A 21,413-nucleotide genomic window follows, 5' to 3' on the forward strand; every position below is an offset into this window, starting at 1 on the left:
CCCCAAACCAAATGTTTTAATTTTCTCAATGCCAAAAAATGGTAAGTTCTTCCCTCTTAATTACTGAGATATTTGACAATGGTGATTAGGGGTCAGAGAACATCCTCGGACAAAGCTTTGATGAAGGAGGAGGCACAGCTTTGATGAAGGAAGAGGGCAAGACATAGCCTTCATAAGAAGTGGCTTTAAGTGAGTTGAGTATGTTGACAAGATCTGTGAGCGGTAGAGGTTTGAAGAATGACTGTACAGAAAGGGGGCCCATTGATGCAAAGCACTGCAAAGCAAAAGTAACTCTAGGCCAAAGTGTGGTAAACCCTACTGCCAAGAAGTGGAAGTACAGAAAATCAGACAAATGTCTATTAGAAAAGCTATTCCTACAGTATTCTACCCAAAATGTGCGTGCAGCTAATGGAAGTACAAAGGCCACTGTCCTTGTGGTACAAAAGGAGATGCAGGTTTTCATATGTTCCTACCCAGGACTGAATTTCACTTCCTCACGATAGCACCCAAAAGGTTGATGATGGAAGCCCTTAACCAAATTTGTAATACCTCCCATTTCCACTCAATGGATGTATGATGTTACAACGTAAACTATTAAAACGCATACTTTTACATCGTGGTTTTTACTATGCATGCTATTACAATGCATGCACCATTACAACGTAATTTACTATTCTAACACCGCTGGGTGCTTACCTCAGGGAAGGTGCTGGTCAGCGTTGTAATGGCATGCATTGTACTAGAAAGCGTTGTAATGGATCTTGCATTGTATGGGCTGCGTTGTAAAGGCATTGCATTGTAATGCCTGCATTGTAATGGATGCTTCCCCAACTCAATATATATTGACAAACGTTGGAAGATGCTATGGCTTTTGATGTGAAAACGCGAAATGTTCTGCTGATGTTCTGGTTTTCAATCTCTGTTTTATACAGGTAAATGTATGTTTAAGTGAAATATTGTAAAAGAGCAACAGAGTAATAGTACACCAGCAAAGGTATTGATGACATGATCTACAATATAGTGATAACAGGAAACTGTTTGATTTCTGGAAGGAGTCTTTAAATGAACTGGGAAATTCTGATCTGGATTTTCCATTTCATTCTGAAATTTGCCTCTGATCGCAAAATCAGGCTCTGCCTTACTCACACTACGGGCACTCTTGTCATTTTGAAACCTTCTGATATAAAAGGGAGTCTTGTGTAGCCAGGGCTACTTGCTATTTGCCAGGCTTACTGCAATTTTACACCCAACATGACATAAAACACGAAGATTCAAGGTGTGAAACGTCTATTGCTTGAGTTCCTTCGAGAGGGGTGGGGCGCTTAAAGACAGAAAGAGAGGAAAGGAGAGAGCGGAAGGTCAAGAAGGAAAGGTGGGGAGACTACAGTTAAGAGAGTAGAAGGGAGGGACCCTGGAAGAAAGGAAAAGGGAGTGGTGGAGAGAAGAAAGGAGGGTGGAAGGTAAGTATGGAAGAAAAGCTAGAAGAAAGCTTGAGATGTGGTAAAGCAGCAAAGAAGAAAGGAGAGAAGGAAGGAAGCTTGCAAGGAGATGGGGAGAGAGTGATGGGGCAAAGGAAGAAGACTGCAAGGGAGGAAGAGGAGGAACAAAGAAGGAAAAGAAGAATGGAGGTACAGAAAGGGTTGAGGGAGAAGGAAGAGAGGGGAAGAAATAGAAAGAGTGGAGAGTGAGAAGGGAAGTTTCAGATCAAAATATGCTAGATTTCTGGGTGGTAGGGCAAAGTGGTAGATGGTGGGCCGCACCGCCGGGGGAGGGGGGGCCCCCTCCATGTGTTTTGCAGGGGGGCCCCCTCAAGTTTCGTTACGCCACTGGCCACGCTGCGTGCCTTGGGTGCCAGCGGGGTTCACTGCTGTGGGCCGCGGCTTACATTCACTTTCCGCTGATGGGCCGCAGGTCTCTTAAGCTTTGTTTCCTCTGTGTCGCGTTTTTAGAAGGGGCGTTCTAACCACATCAGTGTTCCGGGGCTTGGTACCTTGTATTTCACTGCCAAACCGATCACGTTTAGTTCATATTTTCAGGATTATGCAGGATATTGTAGGTGTTCACGAGGAGCTCGCTCACCAAGCTGCCATCTCGTTCTGTGGCTAGCTCCGCCCCCCATGTCAAACTTCTTTACACTGAAAACATGCATACACATTATAATATAAAACGTGATGCACTTTACATATTTGAAACAAACAAGAATACATTAATTATTACAGTAATACATACATGCGGTTGTGCTGGTTGCACAGGAATGGGTAGGGCTGCTTATGTATTCATAACTCTGCGAGTAGCAGAGAAATCGTGACAAACATCTACTTTTATTTACAATTAACTCAGACTGACAACCTGCTTTAAAATTCCTAGTTCCTGGTATGTATTCCACAAAGTTAAACTCCTGAAGTACAATAATCCCGTATTATAATCCTTGAAAAGATGGAATCCATTTGTTCTTTGCGAAGGCTTCCTTCAAAGGCTTATGATGAGTGCAAACCTTACATATAGTGCCCCAAACCAAATGTTTTAATTTTCTCAATGCCAAAAAATGGTAAGTTCTTCCCTCTCAATTACTGAGATATTTGACAATGGTGATTAGGGGTCAGAGAACATCCTCGGACAAAGCTTTGATGAAGGAGGAGGCACAGCTTTGATGAAGGAAGAGGGCAAGACATAGCCTTCATAAGAAGTGGCTTTAAGTGAGTTGAGTATGTTGACAAGATCTGTGAGCGGTAGAGGTTTGAAGAATGACTGTACAGAAAGGGGGCCCATTGATGCAAAGCACTGCAAAGCAAAAGTAACTCTAGGCCAAAGTGTGGTAAACCCTACTGCCAAGAAGTGGAAGTACAGAAAATCAGACAAATGTCTATTAGAAAAGCTATTCCTACAGTATTCTACCCAAAATGTGCGTGCAGCTAATGTAAGTACAAAGGCCACTGTCCTTGTGGTACAAAAGGAGATGCAGGTTTTCATATGTTCCTACCCAGGACTGAATTTCACTTCCTCACGATAGCACCCAAAAGGTTGATGATGGAAGCCCTTAACCAAATTTGTAATACCTCCCATTTCCACTCAATGGATGTATGATGTTACAACGTAAACTATTAAAACGCATACTTTTACAACGTGGTTTTTACTATGCATGCTATTACAATGCATGCACCATTACAACGTAATTTACTATTCTAACACCGCTGGGTGCTTACCTCAGGGAAGGTGCTGGTCAGCGTTGTAATGGCATGCATTGTACTAGAAAGCGTTGTAATGGATCTTGCATTGTATGGGCTGCGTTGTAAAGGCATTGCATTGTAATGCCTGCATTGTAATGGATGCTTCCCCAACTCAATATATATTGACAAACGTTGGAAGATGCTATGGCTTTTGATGTGAAAACGCGAAATGTTCTGCTGATGTTCTGGTTTTCAATCTCTGTTTTATACAGGTAAATTTATGTTTAAGTGAAATATTGTAAAAGAGCAACAGAGTAATAGTACACCAGCAAAGGTATTGATGACATGATCTACAATATAGGGATAACAGGAAACTGTTTGATTTCTGGAAGGAGTCTTTAAATGAACTGGGAAATTCTGATCTGGATTTTCCATTTCATTCTGAAATTTGCCTCTGATCGCAAAATCAGGCTCTGCCTTACTCACACTACGGGCACTCTTGTCATTTTGAAACCTTCTGATATAAAAGGGAGTCTTGTGTAGCCAGGGCTACTTGCTATTTGCCAGGCTTACTGCAATTTTACACCCAACATGACATAAAACACGAAGATTCAAGGTGTGAAACGTCCATTGCTTGAGTCCCTTCGATAGTTGTTCAGTGGTTTGTGGGCAGCTCGTCACCATGTGACACCTTCTATCTGAGGGCTGGTGGTTTCCAGTTCTTGTGCACGGTATAGAGAGCAGTGACGCAGCCACGCAGCTTCATGAGAAACCATTCAAAGCACAGACCCTTTGTTCAGTAGTCCAGTTTTATAAATTTAACTATGGAAGACGAGGAGGGATACACCACTCTGCAGCTCAAGGGGAGGAGGAAACCAGAGGACAAGGAGGGATACACAGGGCTGCAGTTTAAGGGGAGAAGGACACCAGATGATGAGGAGGGATACACAGCTTTGCATTTCCAAGGTAGAAGAAAACCAGAGGACGAAGTGGGATACACAGCTCTGCAGTTTAAGGGGAGGAGGAAAGCAGAGGACATAAGTGAAGATGTACTGAGAGGTGAGAACTCCCCTTATTCTGTCACCTTTCCTTATCTTCTGATATAATATAATAGACTAGCTTACCCGTCGTGCGTTGCTACGATCTCAGAAGAAAATAAAATTTAAGGAAACTTGTTATGCTAACATTCAATTTACATTGTGTCATTCTTATTGCAACGTATTCATTTTACCATGGAAAACATTTTAAAGTGTTGTTTTAATTCTGTTTATTCGAGTGCTTGTGGATACACGGTATTTTTTGTTTTTCCGTCTGGTGCATACACAAATAAATCAGAAGGTTTTCCGACGCGTGAGCTGGCCACATACAGTTGTACATGTGAGAAGCACGGATTCTCCAAATCTAGTCCACACACTTGCAGCGATTGTCCTTGTGCTTTGTTGATGGTTATTTCAAAAGTGAGTTGCACCGTAAACTGTAAACGTTCAGTATTGGAAAGATTATGAGGTCCCTGGGGGTACGAGGGGGATATTTATTTTGCCAGAAACCTTCGCGGGTGTGTACTCAACAACTTTTAACAATTTTTTTTTTGCCAGAAACCGTCGCGGGAGGTGTGTACTCAACAACTTTCCAAAGTTTCTTGGCGATCGGATGAATGGTGTAGTAATGCATAAAGGACAAACAGACATACTTTCCTTTTTATATATATAGATATGTTGCACTCAAAGTGACACTCAACATAATTTTTTTCACTCAGGGAAACCAACTTAGAACAGTAACTTCCATGGAGAAGATTGCATTAGGACCCTCGATTTCCAAAAGCATACCACTTTGTTGTGGTGTATTATATGGCTTTAGAATATCTCTAATGGGCTACAAAACCTTCAAAGCTATGGCAACTAGCACTCATGTTCTGAATCTTTAAATCGGGAGAACAATATCTGCTTGTGCCTGACTGTTAGTTTCTATGGTAGTGGTGTGAATCATGTTGGTGCAGGCCTACTCTTTGTTATGTATACTCATGTAACTGTAGTACAGTTACACAAAAACTGTACACAAAAACTGTAACTGAAGTGAGCAGAGGAAGAATATTTTAAATATTTTAACATATACATTGCCCTCTTACCTGGGCCCATTATCAAAGTAACAATGAAGACAATGTTGTACACTTAGGCAGATGGACTTTTGCTCCATCACCAAATCGCCTCCCCCATGACGAGTGGGGAATTTTTTACATATATAGAAGGTGTAGTATGGTGACGAGCTACCCACAAACCACTCAACAACTATCAAAGGAAATCAAGCAATGCACATTTCAGACTCTGAATATAAATGTCATGCTACATAAGACTCACTTTTCTATCAGAAGGGTTCAGAATGGCCAACGACAAGAGAGCCTGTGGTGTAAGTAAAGCAGAGCCTAATTTTGAGTGAACTGGTGATGTGTTCACCCACTCTAAATCAGGTGGCAAAACCTCTGAAGGCCCTTACTCTATCGGGTATGGTCGTGACGGAGTAGTCTCTGTTGTCGATATAATGAAGCAAAAATAACAGGTGATGGACAGAATGCAGAACAATGTCATACATTCACCCCAGTACAGAGATCTGGGCCTAAATCCATCGTTTTTTTGCTCACCATGCCTTTCCAGCAAGCAGTCGATATAATGAAGGCCCGCTCATTTCTAAATAAGTTTGGTGGACCTTCAGTTCAGCAGAGAGAGTTCTCTGTTGCCTTCATGATGGAGTACCCTTTCTGCCAAACTAAGAATCTGTCCTAAAGGCAACAAAGAGCATTTAGCCATTTACTTTTAAAAATATCTCCCACTGTGAATGAGACAACACCATTCACGCAGGCCAACCCAATGCCACTGGGCCAGCAGTCCATCAGTAGCACTGTAGTCCAATAAATCACATCTATATCACAGTGTCTCCTTCACCCATCTTCAGTTGTTGCTGTCAGTTGCTTGCCCACAGCCTTTAAAATATAGTCCTCTTTTCTGGCATGAAAATGATGGTTCTATTTGAGCTTTTCTTTGACAATGAATCGGACTGTGACAGGGACATAGTGGGAGTCCTTTAGACTACTCAAGTCAAAAGAGAGAGAATATATTAAGGAAAGTGTAACAGCAAATGGGACACCCTTTGTTATACCTGTCAGCCTTAGGGTGGTCTTCCCCATTTTTTCCCACCTACTTTTTGTTGGCCTTAGGTCTCTGGGCACCTTCCCATTGCTTATCAATGCTAAGGTGCAGGTGCTCTCTTCCCCTAACATGGCTGCCACCGACCCCTGCTACTGCAGTGTGGTCTTTATAGGCGCACTCAAGTAGCCAGGAGTTGGCTGGAACCCTTAAACATTGTTGCAATACCAGCCTGCCAGCCTGCCAGCCTGCCCATAGCTAGAGTGAGGAATCTCCTGGAACATTCCAGAATAGGGGAGTGGACACCAACTGCCACTGCCAACTGACGCTATAAAAGGAAAGGGAGGGAAACTTTCGAGTCAGTTGGGGCATCACTGAACTGGGGGACCCTACGCAGGAGACTTAGGCGGTGGGGCCTAGTCAGGAACCTATGCCACTGGGGGTGACAGGGTTTAGGCGCTGCCCATCAAGCTGTGTGAGGAACACTGAACTAGCTCACTGATCTGGCCCAGCGGGAGGGGAACCCAGGGACCACCTGAAGTGATCTGCTGAGGAAACTTGACAAGCCTTCAACTCAAACCCCTCCCCCTCTCTTCAAGTAACTTCTACCAAGGGCGTAGGAACCAGCTAGCGCCAAGAAGACCTTATCACTGCCCAGAGGCCTGGTGGGGAACCAACCAGGTATTGGGGCTGTGTCACCTCCTGCGCTCCCTGACTTCACCTGGGTCCCCTCTGCTGTTCTGCCACTGTTGTGTGGCCTGTCCTGGGCTATCTGATCTGCAACTCTGTCTGATTCCCCTATCCAGCGCTTTCCTATGGTGCCCCTGAGTAGCGCTGTGAACTGTTGACTGGCAAGCGCTGTGCCCCCTTGAGAAGCGCTACTGCGTGGAGACCCTCTGTGGGCCCAAAGAGAGCTGCCCAAGGCGCGATCGTGAATTGCCCCCAAAGCGCTACGAGGACCAAGCGCTTTAGCTACCAGGCGCTTCTCAGCTGTGCCCCCTTTTCGCGCTTTCCACCGAGTGCACCCCTGAACTTACTACCAGGGGCCCTCTGAGCCTCGCCGACATTGTCGCGGCCCGGCGCTTTCCCCGAGACGCCAACGCCGCCTTCTGCATCCCCTCGGTGGCCCCCGGGGCCAGGAGACTGCCGCCATGAAATCTTGTCAGGCCGCAGTAGGCCTCGCTAGGCCTGAAGCCTGGATCTGGCATCACGCGACGGGGGCGCCCGTGTTGACTCCGCCCCGCCGTGTGCTGATTGAGTCCCTGTGCTGTGCCCAGCGAGCCGCTCTGCTATTGGCGGTCGCTGGGTGCCTGGGCCTCCCATTGGTTCCCGGTCACTGCAAGCACTGAGGGAGGACCGGGACCGGCTCAGAAACCTGCGCAGGGGCTCGCGAAGGGTACCAGAGCCCCCGTCTGTCCCCGACTTCACCGGAGAGCATAGTAGTGAGAGCGCGCCTCCGGGTATCAAACACAGCGTGCTGAACCTCCACAAGAGCCTGAGAAGGGGGCGAAGAAGTAAGGTAAACCCCTGGGGAGCCTCCAAGACCGCCCACCCCACAGGAGACTGTAGTTGGGCCCCGTTGGCCCCGATAAGTACTGTGGACTGGGCAGGAGCCCTGTGGCGTTTGAGGAGCCCTCCAGGGGGCTCTCGTGACTATCCCTAGGGAAAAGTTAACCCCTTAGTAGGGGAAAGGTTATTCTGTTATGGTGGCCTGATTATTATTGGAATTGTCATGCTTAGCTCCTGAGAGTAATGTCCTGCCTATTCTGACCAAAAGAAATGCTCATTTTGCCGGCAGGAAAGGTTATTAGTGCCTGCTGCCCATTTAATGAACTGTTGGAGTTTACCTAAAAGAAACGCTTATTTCTAATTATTGAGCTGCTTTATTCCAGCCTTGTGAAATGCACTACATTTTCTGATAAATGTCTTATCTTTGCAGCTAGGAAATGTTTACCCCCCATTTATTGACACGCATTTATTCCTGCAGCAACGAAGTGACTGCTGCTGAGTAATGAAATGCTATTTAAATTCCTTAAAAGGGAATACATTGCAGGTGCTGACTAGGAGCAAGACTGTTACCAGGCCTACCGTTATTTAGTATTCAATATTTATTTATTTAAGTATTTATGGCCAAGAGATGGAAAGCATGTGTTTTTAAGGGAAAGCAATGAGTTAATGCTGCTGTGATTTTTGACTGCCCTGATTCTGATCCCAGATAAAACTTATTTATTTGAATCAAGCATTGTGGTGTGGACTCAGTCTTTATGTGCACTTATTGTCTCAGTGGATGTGTGTGTTGTATAGTCACTTAACACCTAAGCTTCGGGTGCCTGCCTGCTCGGTCCAAGCTACCCCCCGGGGACCTGGCGAACCCAGTTCCTACATTTTGGTGGCGAGCGGTGGGATTCAGGACCTGTGACTATACAGCACCCTCCAGTGGGACAGAGTGCGCTGCAATTAGACTAGACACCTATCGCACATGCAAGCCTACTCAAGTGACCCCCACTGTCTGACCTGAGTGTATAGAGACCTGTTTGACCTAATCTTGCTACCTACGTCCTAGTATCTTTCCTTTACTTATCTGGGTCCCCACCTGTCAAAATGGAGTTCCAGCTGGCCAACCTTGAAGAGTATACAGTGGTGCAGTTAAGGGAATTTTGTCAGGGGATGGGGGTGCCGGTTGGGTGGAGAGCCGCAAAGGAGGAACTCCGTACTGCCTTGAGGGCATGGGTAGGAGCCCACCCAGAGGGGAGAGGGGAGAGGGGAGAGGGGAGAGGGGATGGGGACAGGAGGGGCAGGGCACATCAGGGAAAGCGGCCACACAAGAAGAGCTAGACGTACTGGGTATTATTGTTACTGAAAATGTGTTGCCAGGAAGACGTTCCAGGGCAGGCAGTATTGGATCTAGAAGGAGTGGGTCGTCAAAAGAATATGAGTAGAGGAGGGAGGAGAGGCAATTGAGATGGGAGCTTGCCAAGTTAGAGCACGAGAGGGAGAGAGAAAGATTAGCTTTGGAAGAGAGAAATTTGGCGCATGAGCTTCAGCTTAAGGAGTTGGAGCTGAGAGCTTTGCAATTGAGTGCGCCAGCAAGTCCCAATGGTGGCAGCGTACCAGGGGCTCAACAAGAGCCTAGGTTTTGGTTACCCAAGGGGGTGATAGCGAGCTACACTCAAGGGGATGATATCGCCAAATGGTTGGAGGCATATGAAGTGGCCTTGACAGCCCATGGGGTGCCCGAGAAACACTGGGGAGGTGGCCTGTATCGTTACATACCTCCCAATGTCATGGAAACCCTCCTGTACCTTAATAGGGCAGATCAGTTCAGATATTCCCCCATGGAGGAGGCGCTCCTTAAAAAGTTTAGCCTCAACCCCGAAAGGTATCGCCAAAAGTTCCGTGGCAGCCATAAGCTGTCCATGCAGAATTGTGGATTTCTTTGTTTACGCCTGTAAGGCTCTGGATGGTTGGGTGCGTGGCAGTGAGGTGCAAGATTATGAGGGCCTGTACAATCTATTTTTGAGAGAGCACCTCTTGGATAAGTGTTTTCCGGAGCTGCATCAACATCTGGTGGCCCGCAAGCTGACTGATCCCCGTGAGCTTGCGAAGGAGGCGGATACTTGGGTTAGCACCTGGGTGTCACACAAGGGCCCCGGGGGAGATGGCCCGAAAGGCAGACAGGGCGTCCCCCAGAATAAAGAGGGGGGAGATAAAAAGAAGGAGTTCTCACGAGGCCCACAAACTAGACAGTTTGGGAAAGGAGTAGGTACCCCACCTCATTCCAGTTCCCCAAAGCCCACTTACCCTGACAGGAGTCAGCAGGCAAGAATTGTCTGGTGCTACGAATGCGGGAGGTTGTACACTACAAGGGGGATCCCCAGTGTTGCAAGAGACCCCCAGCCCCCACAGGTGGCAAGAGTCCCGGGTGTAGCGCTTGTGGTGGAGCTGCCCCAAGATAGGGACGGGGAGTGGACAGACCTGACCCTGGTTTCACTTGGGGACAGAGAGATGGTCCCAGTGATGTCCTTACCATCGAACTATGCTAAGTACCAGCAGAGGGTGAAGGTTAACGGGGAGGAGGTGGAGGCTCTGTGGGACAAAGGTGCCAGCATGACCACCGTAGTGAGGGGGCTGGTGTCCCCTGAGCAAGTAGTAACTGATGTATTCCATCCAGCCGTGTTGGCTGATGGCACTCTGAGCTACTATCCTGTGGTTCAGGTTCCCTTCGAGTGGGGAGGAGTGAAAGGCCCGTTGAGAGTTTTTTTTTTTAACACCTTTATTAATACAATCAGGCACATACACAGCTTACTGCCTGCAACCCCCTCGGGCCGGCAATGCGATAATCACATACCCATGCAGCAACCATACAACTACCAATACACAGCCATGTGCTGTCAACCCTGGGGTACGGCGGCGCACGGGTCCCTAAGAGAACATAGGTTATTTATTTATTTATTTATTTTAGAAACTTGTTGAGCGCACGGCTACCTCCGGCGGAGGTGTCCCGGCGCTAAGATTACATGAGAGTCCCCATAGAGAGTAACCAAGAACACATCCCACTGATGGAAAAGGAAATACTGAAGACCTGAGAATACTGAAGACCTAATGATTAAGGAACAACCAGGTCTTGAGTTTGCGTCGAAAAGCTGGATCGGAATCAGTGAACCTGAGGTCAAGAGGAAGGCTATTCCAGAGCTTGGCAGCAGTGACGGTGAAAGATCTGCCGCCAGTACGAGAAAGCCTAAATCTTGGCACCATCAGGAGACGCAGACTGTTGGATCTCAGGTGTCTAACTGAGGAAGAGATCTTGAGACGTTTTCTCAGGTAGAGCGGGCCAATTCCATGGATAGCTCGTGGGTCAGTGTCAGTATTTTAAAATCAATGCGACGGGCTATAGGAAGCCAGTGAAGCTCAACCCGGTAGGCCCTGACCGAGGTGCGAACAGGGATATTACCAATGAGCCGAGCAGCCGCGTTCTGGACAATTTGTAGACGGTCAATAAGGTATAGGGGGGCACCTGCATATAGACTGTTAGCATAGTCTAGGAGGGTGGTGATAAGTGCCTGAACAACTGTTTTGCGAGATGATTGAGGGAGATATGGAAACATTTTCCTAATCATACGCAATTTGGAAAAACAGGCCCCTACAACTTTGTTGACTTGGACACTTCCAGACAAAGAGTTGTCAAAGGTGAAGCCCAAGTTGCGGGCCGCAAGGTTAACCGCTGGGAGCTACAGGAATCCCTATAGCATACGTGGAAAAGTCCATGTTGACATCGCAGCAGATCTGTGTAGGCCTTACACTCAGAGCACAGCAATGTAGGTGCATTTTATTTTGAAAGAAACCTCCCTCCTGCCCCGCCGCAACCCCCTTCTCCAAACTCCCCTCCAACTACCCCACCCCTCCCAACAAAACGGCCAGTTCGCTGACTTTCATATCTCAAAATAAGGAGTCACTATGCATTGCGTTCCAATGTTCGTGTCTCCCCTCGCAAGTGTAATTGCCCCAAAATGACCTGCGTGAGCTCAGCGCACCCTCAGGAAGTGTCCTGTGTGTATCACAGCTGGCCTCACACTGCGGGGCGACCGTGTATCTATACTCCACCCAGCCACCGCCGTTCCCCATGGGTCACCATCGAACCTGTCACGTTATGGTTTCACGGAGGCCTGTCGCCAATGTGTGAGTCACTGTACCCCCTCCTCCCCTTCATGCTGCGTGTCGGCATCGTCCTCTCTAGTGTGCCTAAAGGTGTTGTATAGACCCCAAAAGTTTTTCGGGCGACTGGTGGGTGGTAGGAGTTCACTGTAGTGTTCCGATTGTGTGGAGCAGTATACCATGTCCCTGGCCCACCGCTTCTTGGTTGGCGTCGGACCCCTCATCGAGCACTGCGCCACTACACGTCTTGCCAGTAATAAGCCCATATCTGTCAAACGCCTGAATGCCACCGGCAATGTCTTTGAATAGCCCAGTAGTGCCAAGGCCGGGTCGACCGGAAGGTCATGGTGCAGTATCTCACTCAGCTCCGCCATGACTGCCACCCAGAACTCGTGTACCCCATGGCATCCCCACGCCACATGTAGGAAGTCGGCCACAGGTGCTTGGCAACGCTCGCACTCAGGGGACTGCCGAAGACCGTAACGATGTAGATGCTCTGGGGTGTAGTACACCCTCTGTAAGAATTTAAAATGAATCAACCTGTGTCGACCATTCAGCGACAGCTTCCTAGTGTTAGTGCAGCAATATGTCCACATAGAGTCGTCGATCGTGGTCTCCAGGTCGTTCTGCCAGGCAAGACGGGCGTTGGAGGGTTCCTGCGCTCTGTGCGAGGCAATGCTCCTGTAGAGGTGTGTTGTCATATGACGCGAAGATACTGTGTCTATGACCTGGGAGAGTTCCGGTAGGTCTGGCGGCTCTTCCAAATCTGGGCCAAGGGCGTCTTTCAGGGCGCATCGAACCCTGTGAAACTGGAATCGCTGTAACGGCGTCGGGCTATCCACGCCCTGGACTATCTGATCCCATGTTTTAGCTTTCCCGTCCTCAAACAGCTCTCCCGCGGTCTTAATCCCCAGTCCGTGCAAGGCTCGGACGACGTTCTTTTCCTCGATGGGTGCCAGCCACAACATCCACTCTACCGCCATCGAGGGAGAGTAGAGCCACTCACCGCACCTGGCTTTCAGCAACGAGTTCCAGGCATGCTTTGTGGCAGTATTCGAATCCAGTACTCCGACTCTCCGGTCCACTGGGGTGCAGACCGTAGCTGGAAGCGGAAGCGGGCCCGCAAAGAGTTGCTCCATCCGCACGTGAGGGATGTTCTTCTCGCCGTGAATCCACGTATGCAAGTGGGCAGCCTGTGCCACCCTATAGTATCGCTCAAGATCAGGAGCGCCGAGCCCACCCAGCTCATATGGAAGCGTAAGTGTGTTCCACTTAACCCGTGGTTGCTTACCACCCCAGGCCAGCCGGACCATAAGTTTCGTTAGGTTCACGAAGAAGGCTTTCGAGAGTATCATGGGCAAAGTGTTAAACAGAAAAAGGAAGCGTGGCAGTATCACCATCTTCATGATGGCTATACGGCCCAGCAGGGAGAGAGGGAGTCTACACCACCGTTCCACATCGTCTTCACATCTACTGTATGCCACACCATAGTTCTCGCGGAAAAGGACCTCCGCGTTCGTGTGGATCATTATGCCAAGGTACCGCACAGAGACCGTCGTCCAGTGTAAGGGGTATTCCATGTCAAAGCGGAAAGTCACCGGGGTCAACGGGTACACCACAGATTTCTCCCAGTTTATTGTCAGACCTGAGAGGGTGCCAAAACGCACCACTTCACGTAAGACCGGGGATAGGTTCACTTCCGGGTTCCTCACATAAAGTAGAGTGTCGTCTGCGTATGTCGAGATGACAATCTTATATGTCGGGAAACTAACCCCTCGGTGCCAGTGATACTCACGTAGCGCGCAGGCCAGCGGCTCAGCAACGAGGGCATACAGCAATGGGGACAGGGGGCAACCCTGCCTCGTGCCTCTGCTAACATCAAAAGGGTCCGAGACTCGGTCTCCCAGGCGCACCCTAGCCGTAGGTCTCCAGTACAGCGCGCCTATCATCTTTAAGAACTGCTCCCCCAGTCCCAGTCTGCGCAGCACCTTCAGCAAGAACGGCCACTCAACAGAGTCGAAGGCCTTCTCCATATCTAGGAAAACTACGACAGCCTTCGCGTCCTGTCGCACATGTTGCAAAGTGCCCAACACAGTGCGTATGTTATAGGTTAAGTTCCTACCTGGCACAAAGCCAGCCTGTTCAGGCGCCACCACCTCGGGCACGATAAGGGACAGACGAGTGGCCAGAACCTTGGCATAGAGTTTGGTGTCTACGTTCAGGAGGGATAGAGGTCTATACGAGCTACACACATTAGGAGGTTTGCCAGGTTTCAAGATGGTCACTAATAGGGCCTCTCTCATCGTGTGCGGCACGCTGCCCTCCTCGCATATTTCGTCAAATAAGGAAGACAGGTGGGGAATAAGTTTATCCTTAAATGCCTTATAGAATCCCACCGTCAGACCGTCTATCCCGGGGGCGCTGTGTGCCCGCATACTAGCCAGGGTGTCAGAAATCTTGTCCGCCTGGATAGGGGACATTAGAAACTCTCTGTCTGACTGAGCTAAGAACGGCAGCTGTATGTGTTCCAGGTAGTCGTCTATGTCCGAGTCTAGGTTTACAGTTTTTGAAGTGTATAAATTAGAGTAGTAATCACGGAATTCCGTGATGATCTCCTCGTCTGACGTGGCAATGCCTCCCCCCGAGGTATTAAGTTCAGTCAATTTGGGGGCCCTCCTGGTGTCACGTAATATTCTGGCCAATAGTGAGCCGGGGCGCTAACTCTCTCCATAAGTTCTCGCCAAGGCATATTTCCCCATATAGCAAACCTCCCTATCCGCCTCCTCGTTGAATTCCGAGATAAGGGATCGAATCCTATCTGCCGTGGAGGGGTCTGAGGAAGCCAAGAGTCGTTTCTCCAGGTCTGCCAATTCCGATTCCAGGACACGCAGCCTCTTCCGTATGGCCTTCAAGACACTAGAGTGTTTAGTCATAGCGATCCCACGGATATAGACCTTAAACGCTCCCCAAACCGTGTGGAAAGCATCCACAGAGCCTACATTCTTCTCGAAAAGAGGTCAATTTCTTCTGCCAGTTCCCCTCTAAAAGCGTCATCCAACAGCGCATACGGGGGAAAGCGCCATGTGAACGGGGGGATCCTGCGTGCCGGCGTCTCCAGTACCAGCAGTATCGGCAAGTGATCAGATAAGGTGTGCGCAAGCCCAGTGCATGCCATAATTCGGCTAGTGATGGAGTAAGAGGCCAACCAGTAATCAATCCTGGTGTGAATGTTGTTGAATGATGAGTAGTGTGTGTACCCACCCCTGGCAGCGTTTCTACTCCTCCACACATCAACCAAATCCAGCGTCAGCAGCTCAGCCTGGAGGGCCACTGCAGCCGCAGCCGGCCTACGTTGGGGCCCAGAGGACCCGTCTAACTCCGGGTCAAGCACCAAGTTAAAGTCCCCCCCCCAGAGCATGTGTGCTGTGGCATAATCTCTGCAGCTTCGGGCTAGCTGGGCATAAAAATCTGGGGAGTCATCATTCGGGCCGTACACATTAACTACCACCAAGTCGTGGCCCTTCCCCACACACCTAGATATTAAAAAGCAGCCCTCAGGATCAGCCCGAACTAGCCTTAGATCTAAATTGGAACGTGGATTGGCCCAAGTCAGGACACCCTTAGAGTGTGTAGTGAACCCCGCGACTGTGGAGTTCCACATTAGGCCCTGGTGTTGCAACATCTTACTCATGAGTGGTAAGTGGGTTTCCTGTATGAGCGCCAGATCTATGTTGTGTCTCTGTAAGTAGTGGAGCACTTTCCTTAACTTCCTATGGTCATTCAATCCCCTGACATTCCAGGTCAACACTCGAAGGGTATCAACAGGATTTTCCGAAACCATCACTGAAGCACTAGACATTTGAGGCAATGAAAGTCAATACAGTAGTACGAATCCACAAAAACACGAGCATTCCTTGCGTTATCTGAATGAGTCAGCGAACATTCTGCGAACTTCCCCCTACCCCCCCTCCCCCCCACCCTGGCTACCCACAACAGAAACAGTAACTCCCATACGTCCAATCTCCATCCCCCCGCCCACAGCAGACCCACCCCAACACGGTCCGTCAGTCTTCCACCCACCCCACACCCCAGCAATCCCTTCCCAACTTTGAACAACCACCACAACAGTGTGCCGTACTCGCGGGGGCCTAGGTAGCCTGGAGTCTTAGTCTCTACCTTGTCTCAGAGCTCTTGTGCGTCCCTCCACCTGCTCCCGCCATGCACAGTGTCCAGAAATTGCGCAACGTTGCAATAGCAGTCCATAAATTGTCTCCTGTGCGCCCCGCCTCTGCAATGCGCGCCCTAACCACAACCCGGTGAATGATCCCAACTCCATGCAAGTCGCTGCATAATATCAACCAGAGAACCCGTGTGCTAGAGCCTAGTGCGCACGTGGATCAACAGTGTGCCATAATGCAACCTGAGCAGCCACCCTCTCCGCCTATCCCCCCCTTCAAGAACCACTTATCTGTACATTTTGTAGTCTTCATGGTCTGCGCCGTTCCCACCACCCCTTCAGGGGGGGCTGTCGGCGGTCTGTCCGGGACAACGTAGCACAGTCGCAAGGGAATCTGCCATGCAGGTAAAGAGGTCAATCCTGATCGTCCAGACAACTACCGCTCTCCCAGTCCCCAGGGTCCTTCTCAGCGTTCTCCTTGCGCTCCCTTGACCAACGCTTCATCGCTTGCTGCAGAGCTTTGGGATCCGTGAAGATATGAGAAAATGCTAAAGGCCTAGCTGTCACTAGATCCACCTCCGCTCTACTGGGCTTTGCGAAACGGTTAGACTCACGTCCAGTAGAAGCACTACTGACAGTCTACAAGTCAAAAAGACTTTCTATCGCCAGGTATGGTGCCTCATTATGGGGCTACCTACCGCAAGACAAACTCCAGGTGGTAGAAAATAAGTTTCTAAGATCCCTTTTAGTGGTCCCACAATCAACTCCAGTGCTTTCAGTTCACACAGAGTTGGGTCTTGGCTTCATCAGTGATCAATTACAGCTAGCACCCCTGACCTGTTGGGCCAAGACCTGGCTGAATTAAGAAATTAGTCTAAATCACTCTATTTTAACAGACTGCTTGGCACTGGATAAAGCGAACAAAATTCCATGGTTGGTCTGTATCAAAAATACATTTTTTAAACTGGGTAGGCCCGACCTTTACTCTGCCCCGAACTCCATTAAGAGAGGAGATGTCCTATGGATTAAGAATAATTTCCTGGAACGTAGGGAGATGGAATGGGAAGAATAGAGCTCCAAAAAACGGCAGTAAGAGCTAATTACATACTGCAGACCACCCCGAAATTGGAGCCCTACTTGTCCATTGTGTCTCGGCCCTTCCATCGTAATCTCCTTGTAAGATTTAGACTGAATATTATTCAATATTCCCTGGGGAATTACCCAGTATGGGGTAAATTAGATCCTTCTATCCCCTCTAGCTGCAATAATTTCTCTGAACAAACCCTGATGCACTTTATTATGTTTTGCAGCTACAAGGAGGAATGTAGGAAACACTTTTTATTACCTATTTTGAGAGACGCAGGGTTCACACAAGTTCGTCCCGCTCTCCGTTACCTACAGCTCTTAAATAGCATTAAAGTAATTTTTGGGGTTGCAAGTTTTTTGGTTGCAGCTACACGTATTAAGTCTAAACAATTGAAGTTAAACGTTCCATGATATGTATTTATATTAACTTACCATCAACTGTTCTGATGAATTGCACTATCACATGTAACTATATGAAATTGTTCTCTTATATGCTCCTTTTTAACTATATTGTTTTTATGGAATGTTTTTTAATATATGAATTGTTATTTGTATATTTGTGCTGGAAATGCTTTTATGATTTTAATTAATCGAATAAAGCTTGTATTGACTTGACTTGACTTGAGAATGGCCTCCTCTATTGACGCGCAGCTTGGCCGGATACAGCAAGGCATAGTCCAAGCCCATCTCCCTGAGACGCTTTTTATGCGGAATGAATTGTTTGCGTTCCTCCTGCACCTTTGCTGTGAAGTCAGGGTATAGCAATATAGCGGACCCCTCATACTGCAGTTGTTGTTTCGTCCTTGCCAATCGGAGCGCAGTGTCTCTGTCTCTGTAGTTAAGCAGTTTCGCGATTATTGGTCTTGGAGGCACTCCCGGCTGCGGGCGAGGGGCCAATGATCTATGTGCCCTCTCCACCGTGAACATGGCCGAGAACACTCCGTCACCCAGAAGTTTCGTGAGCAATTGTTCCACAAAGCGTTCCATGGGGCCTGTAGATGTGCTTTCCGGAAGGCCCGTAATGCGTAGGTTGCAGCGTCGGGAGCGCGCCTCCAAATCCTCTGTCTTATCCTGCAGGGCCTGCATCAGTCTCTCCATCTTTTTTTAGGCCGTGTCCAAGTCTGTTTGTGCCTCCTCCACTTCGGTCATCCTCCTTTCCGCCATATCATGCCTCTTGGCGTGTTTATCTAGTCGTTCCGCCATTCTATCCATCCTGTATGACATAGCGTCTATCTTGGATCGCAAGGCCGAGATGCTGGTCTGGATGCCCTGCTCCATGGATAGCAGCATGGCCTTAATATCTGAGTCAGCGCTCCGGGCCTCCTCCGTTCGCAACGTTGGGCCGTCTTCTGTTATCGGGCTCTGCTGCAGCAACCGCTTCTGAGAGAAGGGCAACTTGCTCTGAGTTCTGTCGCCCTTGCCCATCTCTCCACTGTGGTCGCACTAAGACTGCAAGTAGATGTGGAGGGAGAGAGGCTGCCCGCCGTATGTGCCTCTACAGGGCTATGCCACCCTGCGGCCGCCGCCGCCCCCCAAAATGGCAGAGAAGAGCTATGGTCAGTCCCACGTCGCTGTCGCCGCGGACCCGGAACCACGCGTCCTCGCGGCCCAGGATAAAAATGGTGCGTGTCACAGTATGAAGGAGGGGGGGGGGGAGCTCACGGGCCGCCACCAGTCGCAGCACAGCACTCAGACAAAGGATCAGCCTGGGGGGGGGTCCGAGTCCCAGCTCCTCGACCAAACGCACCAGCGTAGTCCTGACCAGGGACCCACCACTCACCAGGCACGATTCAACGCTAAGACACAGGGGTGCAATGTCTCACCGGACCACCACGTGAAAGTGGAGAAATGGCGCGGAGGTCCCCTGAAGCAGAGTTCGTCCCTTCCACTCCAGTAGGACAGGATGGGTGTTCCCAGTCCGGCAAACAGTGTGTTCCGTGCCGCCAGTGGTCTCCCGAACCAGCCAAATTCGGGCCCCTACCCGTCCGACTTCCCGGGAGGGGCGAGTGCTCACCCCCGTCCTCCAAAGCACTGGGAGGGAAGCAGGAGCAGTCCCAGCGGTCTCTCACCAATCTGGGTCGGAGCGTGAGGGTACCGCTGCTCGCCGTAGCTCCTCCGATATGCCACAGACTCACCGGCAAGAAGTGCTTTGGGGGCCGGCACAACGCACTGTCCACAGCCGCACGTCGCGTTACGCCGCCTGGGCACCAAGCAAACTCCAGCCCGTGGGCTCACGGCCTACCTCCTCGGGGACTCCACCGCAGTTCCGCTCGGCCCTGTCTCCTCTCCCCAGCAGCCGCCGGAGCGCTCGATCGATGCACTGGTTCTGAGGAGTATTAGGAGGCGGGAATCAGCCCGCTAACGCTGCTATTGAGGAGAGGTTAAGGATAATCTGTCTAGTGCATGGCGGAGCCGCGGGATCAGGCAGCCATCTCGCTTGCCGGCTAGCTCCACCCCCAGGCCCGTTGAGAGTTGCGATAAGTCCTGCCTTGCCTGTGGACTGTCTGCTAGAAAACGACCTGGGACATGCCGCCTGGAAGGAAGTGGAGTTTAAGGCCCACACTGAAATGCTGGGGTTACCAGGATGGACTTGCGTGGTCACGCGGTCCATGGCTGCCCGGCAAGGAGCTCAACCCGGGTTGGAGCCTGAGACAACGGCCCAACCCAATGCTGGTCCTGAGAATGTTGTGGAAGACACACCCCATGTGATGGATGGGGAGCCGGTGGAGGTACCCCCGGTATCCGCGGAGGTGGAGGTTGTTCCCGTGGGGGACTTGCCGACCCTTGCCGAGTAGCATGTGGAAGGAGGGCCTACCCGGGAGGAATTCTGTTGGGCGCAGAAGGAGTGCCCCACGCTTGAAGGCATGCGGCGACAGGCTGAAGCCCAAGTGACCGATCAGGAGACCGGCAGTTTTCACGTGTACTGGGAGGATGGCCTTCTTTACAGTGAGGCTAAGGTTCCAGTGCATGGATCCTCGAGGGTCTTAGTGGTCCCCCAATGCTACCGGGCCTTCTTATTGGAATTGGCGCATGAAATTCCTTTGGCTGGATACCTGGGCCAGGACAAAACCTTTGCGCGGTTGGTCCCGCATTTTTATTGGCCCAGGATGAGGGTTGCCTCTGACACCTACTGCAAGACCTGCAAGACTTGCCAGGCCAGTGGCAAGACTGGGACTAAAGTGAAGGTCCCTTTGGAACCGCTCCCGGTGGTCGGGACCCCTTTTGAGCGGGTCGGAATCAACATCGTTGGGCCGTTGGACCCTCCGACCTCTGCGGGACACCGGTTCATCTTGGTGTTAGTGGACCACGCCACTGGGTACCCGGAGGCTATTCCTCTGAGGACCGTCACTGCACCTGTGGTGGCGCGGGCCCTGATGGGGATATTTACCAGAGTGGGATTCCCCAAGGTCGTGGTGTCAGACAGAGGCACGAACTTCATGTCAGCCTACATGCAGGCCATGTGGAAGGAGTGCGGAGTGACCTACCGGTTCTCCACTCCTTACCACCCCCAGACTAACGGGCTCGTAGAGCGCTTCAACTAGACCATGAAGGGGATGATCCGGAGCCTGCCAGAGGACTTGAGGCGGAAATGAAACATCCTCCTCCCTTGCCTGCTGTTTTCGTAGCGCGAGGTGTCACAGAAGGGAGTCGGGTTCAGCCCCTTTGAACTGCTCTATGGCCATCCCGTTAGGGGGTCCCTCAGCCTTGATAAGGAGGGGTGGGAGAAGACTTCGAAGAAACTTCCCCTTGATGTCGTCAGCTACATGCTGGCGTTCCGCTGTGGAAGGAAGCCTCAGACAACTTATAGGCTAGTCAAGCCGCCATGAAGGAGCGGTATGACCTCAACGGTCGGACGGTGGAGTTGGCGCTGGACAGAAGGTGTGGGTCATGGAGCCTGGGGAGCTTAGTGCCCTCCAGGACCGATGGACTGGTCCGTACGCAAATTGTGGAGCGTCGAGGCCAGTCTACCTATGTCGTTGACTTAAAGACCCCCCGTCAGCCCCATCGGGTGCTCCACGTCAACCGCCTGAAGCCTTACCATGAGCGATCTGAGCTTGCTCTCCTCATGGTGACGGATGGGAGCCTCTTCCTGACCTCTTCCTGACCTTCTGGCCGCCCAGGAGAAGGATGGTTCAGTGGAGGGAGTTCTCCTCTCCCCATCCTTGACCCCAGAACAGCAGAGGCACTGTCGCC

At 50.1% G+C, this 21,413-nt stretch overlaps 1 protein-coding gene across 1 annotated transcript in view; it reads left to right on the plus strand.

Annotated features, from left to right (window-relative positions):
* LOC147668103 (uncharacterized) overlaps window positions 1–21,413 on the plus strand; it is a 414,401-nt gene that overhangs the window by 144,737 nt on the left and 248,251 nt on the right. Inside the window, exon 4 of the mRNA XM_086948782.1 lies at window positions 3,999–4,226. Coding sequence (XP_086804908.1) covers window positions 3,999–4,226 — 228 coding nt within the window. The remainder of the gene's footprint in view (window positions 1–3,998; window positions 4,227–21,413) is intronic.

The sequence above is a fragment of the Lissotriton vulgaris genome, unplaced genomic scaffold (genome assembly GCF_964263255.1).
Source record: "Lissotriton vulgaris unplaced genomic scaffold, aLisVul1.2 SCAFFOLD_504, whole genome shotgun sequence".
NCBI lineage: Eukaryota > Metazoa > Chordata > Amphibia > Caudata > Salamandridae > Lissotriton > Lissotriton vulgaris.